We start from the raw sequence: 12,291 nt of genomic DNA on the forward strand, positions 1-12,291 counted from the left end.
TGTCAGAGCTCTCTGGGACAGTCTGCTTGAAGAACAAAACAACTTCCCAAGTTCTTTTTCTACATGCATCTTTGCTGCCAGGGCTGAGCTGTTTTCTTTACCAGCCATGCCCACCCTGCTAAGCAGCAGAAGAGATGCCGTAGAAAGGTCTGTAGAGTCGACAGCAGTGACTAGTTAACCATGCTTCCTGGGGACAGGCTTCTGGCTCACCCATTTCCTCACCAAATATGTATGTGGCTCTTTCTATGTGTCAGGCATAGCTCTAGTCTCTGAAAAGATGCTAGTTGATGAAACTCATCCTGCCATTGAGATAAGACAGGGGATATCAAAAGAATTGGTTTCCAAATAATCCTGTCATAGAAACTGTGTCTCCGTTAGACTGGAACAGGGCCAGCAGCGTGGATTTTTTAAAAAAGATATTTATATATGTGAAGATGATATGCAGCTAGAGATGAGAGCCATGGTGTGTGTACAGGGAACATTGGATGAATCTTGCAACAACCACCACACTATTGTCCTTCTGGAACTACGAGGATCTTAGGAGAGTCCCCTGACCACTGTGTCTTCATGAGAAGGACCATTTGTAGATATTGTACTGTTGCCTCATCTCTTGATTAGTTAATATGTATATTAACCATATATATATATATATATATATATATATATATATATATATATATATATATATATATACACCTTGGTAAGTAGGTGAGTGAAATGAAAGTTGATATTTGAATCCCTGGACCTGATAGAGTCGGGTGTCTCCATGGGCATTCAGTGATCTCTGGAATGTTCCAGAATAGGACTAATGCTTTAGATCTGATGGACTGAGACCTCACACAACACAGGATGGAAACAGTCTAGAACAGACAGACAGCATCCTGAATGTCCCTGCCTCCCTTGCTATGTTTGAAACAGTTTGTTCTGCAGTTCCTGAGCTTGGGGAGAGAGCTGCTCTTGCCACAGCATCACAGTGGGCGTGTGAGATCTGTTTCCCTCCCCTGACTACACAGGCAAGGGAAGCCCAGTGCCAGAGTGCCAGAGGTGGTCAGAGACAGCTCTCCTGAGCCCACAGAGGACAGGCGGGGGTAGGGGTGAATGCATCAGGGACCGCCTCTACCATCAAGGCAGGAAGTGGGAACATGGAAGACTGGGCCATTTGGCATATCTGCTGTCTCCTGGGCGGGTGGCCAAACTCCCCATCACCTTCTGCCAGTCCGTAAAATCACCATAGACAAAAAAATCAAGGCTAAAAGGAGCCTCATTCTGCAATTGTTTTGCAGATGTCTCCTCATTTCTGTCTCTCAAGAGGATATACAATGTCTACAGTGGTGTGTGTGTGTGTGTGTGTGTGTGTGTGTGTGTGTGTGTGTGTGTGTGTGTGTGTGTGTATGTGTGTGTGTGTGTGTATGTGTGTGTGTGTGTGTGTGTGTGTGTGTGTGTGTGTGTGTGTGTGTGTGTGTTACTGAGGATTGAAGTCACGGCCTCATGCATGTTAGGCTAACTCTACTACAGGGCTGCAAGCCTAACCCTCAGTGGTTTTGAAGGTGGAGCTTAACGCGTACCAAACAGAAATGAAACGTGGTGCAGATTCTTGGGAATACACCCACGGTCTCCAGGTCAGCACAGAACAGAGACATCTGCTCATCCATGTCTATTGTCGCACAAATTCCAACAGCCACACTGTGGAGTCAGTCTAGGTGTCAATCAACAGAGTTATGGATACGTGAGCCTGTGAAGGGCGTTGGTGTGGGTTTCTCACTATAGAACGGTCTGACCATCCCTGTCCTACTCTTCGTGAAGGCTCCTACTTCAGAGAGCGTGGGCTGGTTTGCAATGTATCGATGGGTCTGGATACCCCAGTTTATGAGCTGGGGTAGAGACCCTCAGTGTTCTGGCAGTTCTCATGTAGTCCACAGGACAGACAGTGAAGAGGAAGTCCCAGACTGTTGGAGGCAAGGAGAGACAAACCTCAGACTCTTCTCAGTTCATCTCCTTCTTCACTTATGGAATTGTGTTAATTATACCCAGTTAGTATACAGAGAAACTCAAACCCAGGATGATTAAGTGCTTGCCTAGAGTGACATGGTTACTTATCACAGGGTCAGGATTTGAACTTGGGTCTGAAATGTCCCAGAACTCACAGTATACCAACTTGGAAACTGACTGGTATACACAAAGAGGCATGCTGGAGTTTGTACCTGAGGAAGTATAGGGACCATTGTTGACTGCCCTGCACTGGAACTGTGAACAGTTTGAGCTCCAAGGCCAGAGCACTTTGGGGTAACACAATCTCTTGCTGAACATAACAATAGATCCTGACCCCTGGGCAAACCTCAGTTGCTGAATACTTGGTATCTGGCCAACATGGCATAGGGTGAGGGTGGGGTCACTTAATTTTAATATCCTAATGGCAAAGCACAGGAGTGGATCACTTGACATCCTGGAAGAATCTCTGCCCCTCTGGGCTTAGCCCTGGTTCACTATTGTCCACCCTAGGGCCAGGCTGTTCATGGGGGTATAAGGGTCAGCTTTCTGTAGAATGTTTAGATTGGCATTAGCTGACAGTCACTAGAATGTAATGAGCAATACAACTCTCCAGTAAGCACTTTTGCATGTTAACTATGATTCCTGCCTCTCTATATATAGATAATGTGCATGCATATGTGTATGTGTCTGTGTGTCTAATATGTGACATATTTGTATGTGTGAGTGGGAGCACACACATGCCCCAGTGGGTATGGACTCAGAGAACATCCTCAGGTGTTAATCTTTGCCTTCCACCATTCTAGACAGTGGACAACATGTAGTTCTCCAATGCACAAACCAGGCTAGCTAGCCCTCAAATTCCAGGGATCCTCCTGTCTCCTCCATCTCCCACCTCACTAGAGAACCACTGAGATTACAGTGTGTGCTAATGTGCTTGGCTTGGTGTGGGCTCGAGGGATTCGAACTCATGTCCTTATACTTGCACAGCAAGCGACTCCACACTGACCCATCTCCCCAGCCCCTTTAGTTATCTTTATACCCACACCTATTATGCTGATGAGGAACTTTCCCCACGGGCATACAATTAAGTCTGCAATGGAGCAATCTGATCCCAGGTGTACACTGTGCTCCATTGGAGTAGGGTGAGAATGGGAGGGTGGAGGTCAGCTTCCCGTTTTCATGACCAAATACATGAGAGGAAGCAGTGTGAAGAGGGAAGGTTTATTTGGATTCATGGTTTGGAGTTTTTAGCGCCTGGTCACTTGCCTCCATTGTTTCTGGTCCTGAGTTGAGCCAGAAAGAATATCAAAACAGGGAGCATGGGCGGAACAAAGCAGCTCCCCTCCTGGAAGAGAGAGCAGAGAGGGGGCATGGACCAGAGACAAAATATACCCTGGAAGGGTGTGTTCCCAGTGACTTGCATCCTACAGTTAGACCCCTCCTGCAGTGTCCAGCACCTTCCAACAGCCCTCCTGGATAAATCTACCCATGATGTCAGAGCTGTGCGAGCTCAGTTGTCTCCTGAAGGGCCTGACTGAGTACTGCTGTGTTTGGCAGTCAGCCTTCAACACACAAAGTCTGGAGCACATTTAAGGTCCTAACAAAAATGGAGGCTCAGCAGAAGCTCATGCTGAAGTGTCTGAGATGGAGAGGAAGGATGGCCAGGCCAGTGTTCTGCACGGACCTTTTCACAGGTGGTCTGTGCTGCACTGGCTCTGGGCTGCTGAACTGCTGTGTGTGATTATCTTTCTCCCTGAAGGTCACATTGAAGGCACACGCTCTTCCATCTAGAGAATACGAGGCAAGACTGCATCCGACTACAGCTCTCTTCAGTACATAGAGCATCTCACAGGCAGCCTGGTGATGCTACAATTCACTGCACATGGGGCAAGGAACCTTCGGGAGCCCCAACTCCAGCCACATCTAGCATGTTGGGCCCCACCTCTAGTTGTTTGAAAATGTGTGCATATGTGGGTTGTCTCAAAGACTTATTTGCTTAACAATTTCATACATGTATGCCTCACATGCTAACCACTCTCACCCCCTCCCTTCCCTTGTCCCCTCTTCTGAAGTGTGTAAGTGATTGTTTAAAGCTGCACACAGCATCAAGGACTCTAGTGCATTCCCTCTTGGGCCCTCTTTGCATCATGTTGAGCACTTCCTCTATTCCTCATGGATGCAGTGCAGGAAGATACCAAGTTGTCTTCTACAGTCACACTGTGGCTCTGGTCGCACCATCCTCAGATGTTTCAGTGCCCACTGGAAATTAATGCATATCTTTGGTAATTCAGTTTGCAACACTTTGGTCCCATCTTAGGAAGCACCCAATGATGTAAGGGGCTAACTACTATAGTTGCTTTTAGACTTCTGTGTCATCTGCTAGATTCTATATGTTCTTGTCTTTTTTGGTTACTCAATGAAGATCTGAGACAGCTTATGAAGCATGTAAGTTTTCTATGTTCCTCCTCCCATCAATAAAGTGCACACTGAATTTTTGTGTGTTTGGGATGGAGTGATATCTCAGTTATTAAAGATCTTTCCTTGCAAGCATAAAGAACTAAATTCAGTCTCCCAGAACCTAAAAGAGGAAAAGTTGGATATGATAGTACACACTTGTAACCACATCGATAGGGAGGCAGACACGGGTGGATTCCTGGGCATCACTGGCTAGCATGATTTCCCTCATTGGCAGGTCTCAAGTCAGTGAGAGACCTTGTCCAAAAAAGCCAAACAAGGGGCTGGCAAAATGGCTCAGGAGTAAAGGTGTTGCTCTCAAGCCTCATGACTTGTGTTCTATCCCTGGGACTCACATGTTAGAAAGAGAGAAGTGGATACTACAAGTTGTCCCTGACCTCCACACATGCACTATGACCTCCATGCACCCACCAACTAACCTATTACAGATAACTGTTAGAAAAAATAAGGTAGATAGTACCTGAGGATTGACATCCAAGTTTGTCCTCTGGCCCCCACACACGTGCACACACAAAGGCATGCATGTATACGAATGTGTACATGCTCACAAATATGTATGTACTTGGGGCTTTGGTCAGGAGTGAATCTGTAGAGTGTATGGGAGTGGGTGATGATGTTAAAGGTCTTGCTTTGGATGTGACATTCAGGATCCACAAAGCACACAATCTCAGACTGAATTATACCCTTGGAGCATTCTGTGTAACCCAAGGACATTCTTCTGGGACTTCAGTTCCACACTCATGCATGTCCTTGTTCTCCACTCACTGATGTGTCATGGGCCAAGCCTACTGCCAGCCGTGGGGACAGAGTGATGAGTACAACAGCTTCTTTGCCCTTGAAGAGCTCACAGTCTTGTCAAGATGTGATTGAAAAAAAAATCCATCAATTCAAGAATATTGGATTCCTCCAAATGCTACAGTAGGGAAAAGGATAATTTCCCTAAGTCTTTAAATCTGTTACCCATTTTAATTGATTTAATTAGGTAAAATTCATAGAACTGTAATGCTGGAAGGAGCCCAGAAACCATTTATTTATTTCCATTTTTTTCTCTCTGTTTTCAGGCCATGCTGCACTAAATAATCCACCAAACCCATGCCTTCCAGAAAGAGCAGTGTTTCCAAGAACTGTAGCTTGTTGGCCACTGAGATCAAGAAAATGGAATGGAAAAAGTTGATATTCATAGTTACAAAGTATTTCTCTGAAAGACATGACTGGAGTCGTGGAACCGCTCAACACACACATACACACACACACACACACACACACACACACACACACACACACACACACACATGAGTGTACACACAATGCAGTCCCCATAAGTAATATTGCTGAATTGAGGTGGCATTAAACAGAAAATAAAAAGTGCTAAACGAAAATGCGGTTGTAATAGGGTAAGACCACCTTGGCAATTCTTTCAGTTTCCGGAAGAAATAATATACCCTAGCCTTGGTCAGATCCTGTCTTGTGGTAACACAGAGGCATATTTTTGTTGAGCTGGCATTTGTTTTGTGTTCAAGTGGTGGGCATATGTATGTGCAGGTATGCATATGTACACATGCATATAGCAGTCAGAGGGAAACCTTAGCCTTGTTCCCCAGGAGCCATTTTACCTTGGATTTTGAGAGACCAAGTAGGTTGAGTTGGCTGATCAATGAGCCCCAGGAATGCCCTGCCTCCATCTCCCCAGCACTGGGATTACAGGTGCATGCACATGCTCAGCTTTAAAACAAAAACAAACAAACAAACAAAAACCATGTGTTCTGGTCCTCACGCTTGCAAGGCAAACACTTCACCAGCTGAGCTATGAGCTCCATCGCTGAGTTGTCATTTCTGTAGCACATTAACTAGAGCAACGTGGCTTATGCATTCACCATGTACTTGGTTTAAATGATCCCAAGAGAGCTGTAGCTGCAGATGGGAGGGGAGACTGGTATGTGGCATTCTTGGACCTACCCAGGTTTGGATACTCGGTTGCTGTATGACACTTTAATCACAGGTCTCCCTGCCAATAGCACCAATGTCATAAGACCACTGTGGGAACTAATGAGTTGAGGAGCGTGGGGGATTATACATTTGACAACCCTATAATCACCTGCTGGGCCAAGTGAAGCTTTGTTCTCATGATCATATATCAGCTTGTGAAGCTGTTAGGATCACAGTGGCCCCTTAGCCCAATACAACTTACCAGGGCTTCATCAGGATAGCGCCTAAGCCTTTAGATATGGTCTCACAAGCTTTTCTGTAGAATTTCATCCTTTTTACCTCATATAACATAGTGCCTTTATCTATTATACTAAAAAATACACCCCACAACATGCTTGCCTGTTTCCCCTCTCCCTTGCCTTAATTCTTCTACAGTTCCACAGGTCTCTCTCAGTCTCCAGTTCGCAGTAGCTGCTCTTTCCCAAGTTCACCTTACATCTGTGACAGCAGAGATCCAGATGTGACTGTCCTGCTAGTCATGATTTCCCAAGGTCTAAAGCACATAGCAAAGTGTACTGCAAATGTTGGCCAATCAAGTGGGTAGATGGTCACACGGATTATTGTCTGTACTGTACTACACGAGACTCTTAAGTTGAGGCTACACAAGCCCTACTTGCACTAGATCATGTGAACAGGGGAACTGAGGGGCTCATTTAGCTGGTGCTCTGGGGGTAACCCGCTTCAGGTGTGTCAGAGTCCAGGAGCTCCAACTGTGCTCTAGTGCACCTTCCTGTACTTCCTGATGCTCCTTTGTGTCTGTTGACTTCATTTTCATGACATGACCCTGAGGACTAGACCAAATTGTATTATTGGAACTATGTGGACGGGAATGGGTGGGGAAAGGGCATCTAGAGGGAAATTAGAGTGGATGATGATGAACGAAATAGTAAATATGCGTCCTTGTGCTAGCCACAGGCTTCTGAGCATGAATTCTTCAAGTCTGCATTTTCTGTGCATGTTCCAGAGCCCAGCACAGATCAGCAGTGCTTGTTTTTATTATTTGTGTATATGTATGTGTGTATGTGTGTGATCAATGTGTACATGTGTGTGCCAATGTGTGTATGCATGTGGAAACTAAGTGACAGCCTTAGGTATTGTTCCTCAGGAGCTGTCTACTTCATTTTTTTTTTTTTTTTTTTTTTTTTGGTTTTTCGAGACAGGGTTTCTCTGTGTAGCTTTGCGCCTTTCCTGGGACTCACTTGGTAGCCCAGGCTGGCCTTAAACTCACAGAGATCCGCCTGGCTCTGCCTCCCGAGTGCTGGGATTAAAGGCGTGCGCCACCACCACCCGGCGCTGTCTACTTCATTTTTAAACAGTCTTTTACTGGCTTGTAACTTGCCATATCAGCTTGGCTCCAGGGATCCACCTGTCTCTCTTTTTTAATGTGGGGACCAAACACAGGTACTCGTGATTACATGACAAGCTTTTACCAACAGAGTCATGCCCCAAGTTCTTCAGAAGTGTTTGGAATGAGTTGATGTTTTTCTCTGATTTCTGGAAAGGGCATCCCTAAGTCTATAGAGACAGATCACACTGCGCAGCCTCTGGCCTCACCCTATGCTTTTCTGTCTTCTTATCTGTTGGCAGGATCCGACGTCCACATTCTTCCAGTTTGGAGCGTCCATCCAGCAGCAAGCCACGGTTATGCTGAAGATCATGCAGGATTATGACTGGCATGTCTTCTCCCTGGTGACCACCATCTTTCCTGGCTACAGGGACTTCATCAGCTTCATCAAGACAACAGTGGACAACAGCTTTGTGGGCTGGGACATGCAGAATGTGATCACACTGGACACTTCCTTCGAGGATGCCAAGACACAGGTCCAGCTGAAGAAGATCCATTCTTCTGTCATCTTACTCTACTGTTCCAAAGATGAGGCTGTCCTCATCCTGAGTGAGGCTCGCTCACTCGGCCTCACCGGCTATGACTTCTTCTGGATTGTCCCCAGTTTGGTCTCTGGGAACACAGAGCTCATCCCCAAAGAGTTCCCATCAGGACTCATTTCAGTCTCCTATGATGACTGGGACTACAGCCTGGAGGCGAGAGTGAGGGATGGTCTTGGGATCCTAACCACTGCCGCATCTTCCATGTTGGAGAAATTCTCCTACATCCCTGAGGCCAAGACCAGCTGCTATGGGCAGGCAGAGAAGCCAGAGACCCCTCATCACACTCTGCACCAGTAAGAAAGGGCTCTTTTGTTGTCTCCCAAAGATGGGTCAGAATTTTGTTGCTTATAAATGTTTGGGTTCATAGTCATTGATGAAAGTATAGACTTGACATACAGAATGTATGTATTTACTTGGAGGAAGTTTGTTTTGATTTTATGTTCATCTCTATTTTCCTCTCTACCCATCACACTTTAAAAATAATAAGTAACATAATGCTATTTTTTGAGGCAGAATTTCATTATATAGCCATGGCTATTTTGGAACTTGCTATGTAGCCCAGGCTGGCCTCCATCTTACAACTCTACTATAAACTCCAGAGTGTTGGGTTTACAAGTAATGCTGTAATACCTGGCTAATAATAATATATTTTAGTGGCTTTCTGCATCTTGCTTTTATTTTCTTTACTCAAAACATACCTTGGAAACATCCACTTGAGAATTCTGTTTTGTCTCTTTCTCTTTCTCTTCCTCCCTTTCTCCTATCTATCTATCTATCTATCTATCTATCTATCTATCTATCTATCTATCTATCTATCTATCTATCTCTATCTATCTATCTATCTATCTATCTATCTATCTATCTATCATCTATTTATATGTCAGGTAAATTCTTTGTAATATCCGTGCCACATTCTTCCATATTCATACACCATGATTTATCTATTCACTCTTTACATTCATGAGAATTCAGGTTTTTTTCCCAGATGTTTTTTTTTTCCCCATTAGAAGTTCTGCTATCTCTTTTTGCCTGTGTGCAGCTGATTGTTTAGAATTGGTTCTAAGAAGTAGGACTTGGGGATCAATGTGGGCATCTTTAAGTATCCATTGTCAAACTACTCTACTAAACAATGGCACCAATTTATATTCACACGAGAGTTTGTGGAATCATATGATATCTCACATCCTCAGCAGCTTGGCCTGATTTGGGAAAATTGTCCACACTGATGCTCCTGGTCTCCGGCTGAGTCTGAATTTCTTTTCTTCTTATATGGCAAGAATCTTTGTAGGTCATTGGAGATCTTGGCAATCACTCTTAAAGCTACTTCCATTTTGCCATATGCCTGTAGCATAATTTATTTAATTGACCCATCATGGTGGGCATTTGAGTTAAATTTTATGTTTCTGGAAAGTGTCATTATTCTTTGTGGCCCATCATTATGGCTCAGCTGCTAAGATTTAGAATTATTATTCAGACACCCATTCTGCATGTTTTTGCCTGATGTTTGATGATGTAATCCGTGCTTCGTTCCTCAATAATGAGCAGTGTGGTACTGTGATTAAAGGCTAGGCTGGGAATCGGTGCTGTTCATGTTCAAATCCTGTTTCCTGCTGGGTGGCAGTAGTGCACGCTTTTAATCCCAGCACTCAGGAGGCAGTGCCAGGTGGATCTCTGTGAGTTCGAGGCCAGCCTGGTCTATAGAGCGAGACCCAGGACAGGCACCAAAACTACACAGAGAAACCCTGTCTTGAAAAAACAAAACAAACAAACAACCTCCCCCCAAAAAAAATAAAGAAAGAAAATCCTGTCTCCTTCACATTCTACTGGACATAGGCAATCACTTTACCTTTCTGGGTCTCAAGTGCTTGTCATAAAATGGTAATAATGGCCCCTGCTTTTATTTTCAAATGTTAGCATGTATTGAGATATCTGGAAGGGCTTGGTAAGGTTCTGGGTCTACACTCAGAATTTTTATTGTATTAGTAGGTCTGGAGTGAGATCATAGAACTGACATTCTAACAAGTTCCTAGATGGTGCTGATATTGCTGCTATGGGGGCCATTCTTTGAGAATCAAGGTTCTGGGGGGTTTTCATGAGTATGAAAAGAGGGTATATGATATGTGAGAAGTGATGCTTCTTATGTGTTGACACCTACTGACCATTCAGTAAGAATCAGAGTTATCAATAAGTGTGGCACTATCCAAGATTGTAGTCAGTAGGCCATGTTGGCTGCCTGCAGAGTCTGCCATTCTAAAACATCTCTGGAAGACTGTGAGTTTGAATCTGCTACCTTCCAGAGTTTACCTCTGAAACAGGACCAGGGGTGTGTGTGTGTGTGTGTGTGTGTGTGTGTGTGTGTGTGTGTGTGTGTGTGTGTGTGTGTGTGTGTGTATCGGTATGCCCATGCCATGCCTGAGTTTGGGGAGTCAGAGCACAATGTCAGTTGTCAGTCATCACCTTCCACCTTGTTTGAGACAGTATCTCATTATTTTCCCACTGTGGTACCAGGCTAGATGGCCTAAAAGCTTTTGTGCACAGTCCTGGCTCCATCCTCCGTCTTTCTGTCAGTGGGATGAGAGATCCTCACATTGTGTCCTTTTATGTGCGTTCTGGGAAATTGAACGTAAGTGCTCAAAATTGTGAGACAAGTACTTTAACCTACTGAGCCATCTTCCTAGCCCAGGATGTACTTCTTCATAACTAACATACACCTGAGAAAAATGGATTGTTGAATTACGAAACCAAGCTCCTTTGACAATGCCCCCCCATCCTATTTCTAGATAGCCTCATTTAGCATCCTAAATAATCATCTGCGTATCAGGAAAGAACTCGGATAACTCAGTGTGGACATGGGAGTTTCTTAGGAAGTCAGGCTTGCTGCCAGCCTAAGACAAGGGCTGGGCTAATGAATTCACATTCACTTTAATAAGATGTGCCCTGCAGCTGGCAGACTTAGAAATCTATTATTTTGTGGGAAACATAACTCAATTGTAAGGCAATTGAAATGTAATATATATATATATATATATATATATATATATATATATATATATATATAAAGGAATTTGAGCGGGATAATTGCCAAGACATTCAGTTTCCTTTCCAGGGACCACCCTAGATTCCATTCTTTAAGGAGAAAAAACAACAAACCCCGAGGCGGTGAAGTATGGCTGTGCTGGCTCCTTTAGATGTATCTGCTTTGTCAATGGCATCTCCACCCCAGAGAAGAAACACACCAAGCACAGTAGTGTGGTACCCACTGCCCCTGGACTGAAACGGCTCGCCATCCACACGTGGGTGGTGGTGGCTGTGAGGCCGGGTAGTGGCTCACAGTGGCTCCATCCTTCTCTCCTTGCCACACTCCTCTTCCCTACAGTGCTCCTCACAGGCACCCCAGCAAGGAAAGAGTGGAGCCCTGCTGGGGTGCCCTTGTTACACCCCAAAGGAAGTAACCGAGAACTGAGGGCCCTGCATCCTTCTTCTGGCTCTCAGCTGTCTTTCATCACACCTAGAAAATCCTGTGAAGGCTCCTGGAATACACCGTGAAGTTAAGAAGTGGCTTCTGTCCCCAAGGACCATGCAGTCTGACGAAAAGAGGAGAAATTCGTCCCCAAGAATCCACTTTTTACATCTGTTTAGTGTGTGTGTGTGTGTGTGTGTGTGTGTGTGTGTGTGTGTGTGTGTGTGTGTATGTGTGCTCCACTGTGTGCACGTACAGGTCAGGAGACAGCTTTCTGGGAGTTGGCTCTCTCCTTCCTTTACACGGGTCCCAGGGATTGAACTCAGGCGCTCAGGCTTGGCAGCAAGACTCCTTCCCCACTGCACCGTCTTGCTGGCTCGAGAATTCTTTTTTTAAATACTGAAAAAGACAGTGAGTGGTAGAGAATATGATGGTGTACTCAGCCAGTACTCAACACAGAATGAGGGTGGCATGTCACGTTTGTTTGAACGCTT

General features: G+C 44.9%; 1 protein-coding gene across 1 annotated transcript in view; it reads left to right on the top strand.

Moving 5' to 3' along the window:
* The window catches only part of Grin2a (glutamate ionotropic receptor NMDA type subunit 2A), a 420,443-nt gene that overhangs the window by 229,611 nt on the left and 178,541 nt on the right, over nucleotides 1-12,291 (top strand). The window contains exon 4 of the mRNA XM_015985718.3: nucleotides 8,038-8,630. Within this exon, the coding sequence (XP_015841204.1) occupies nucleotides 8,038-8,630 (593 nt within the window). The remainder of the gene's footprint in view (nucleotides 1-8,037; nucleotides 8,631-12,291) is intronic.

The sequence above is a fragment of the Peromyscus maniculatus genome, chromosome 8 (genome assembly GCF_049852395.1).
Source record: "Peromyscus maniculatus bairdii isolate BWxNUB_F1_BW_parent chromosome 8, HU_Pman_BW_mat_3.1, whole genome shotgun sequence".
Classification (NCBI taxonomy): Eukaryota; Metazoa; Chordata; class Mammalia; order Rodentia; family Cricetidae; genus Peromyscus; species Peromyscus maniculatus.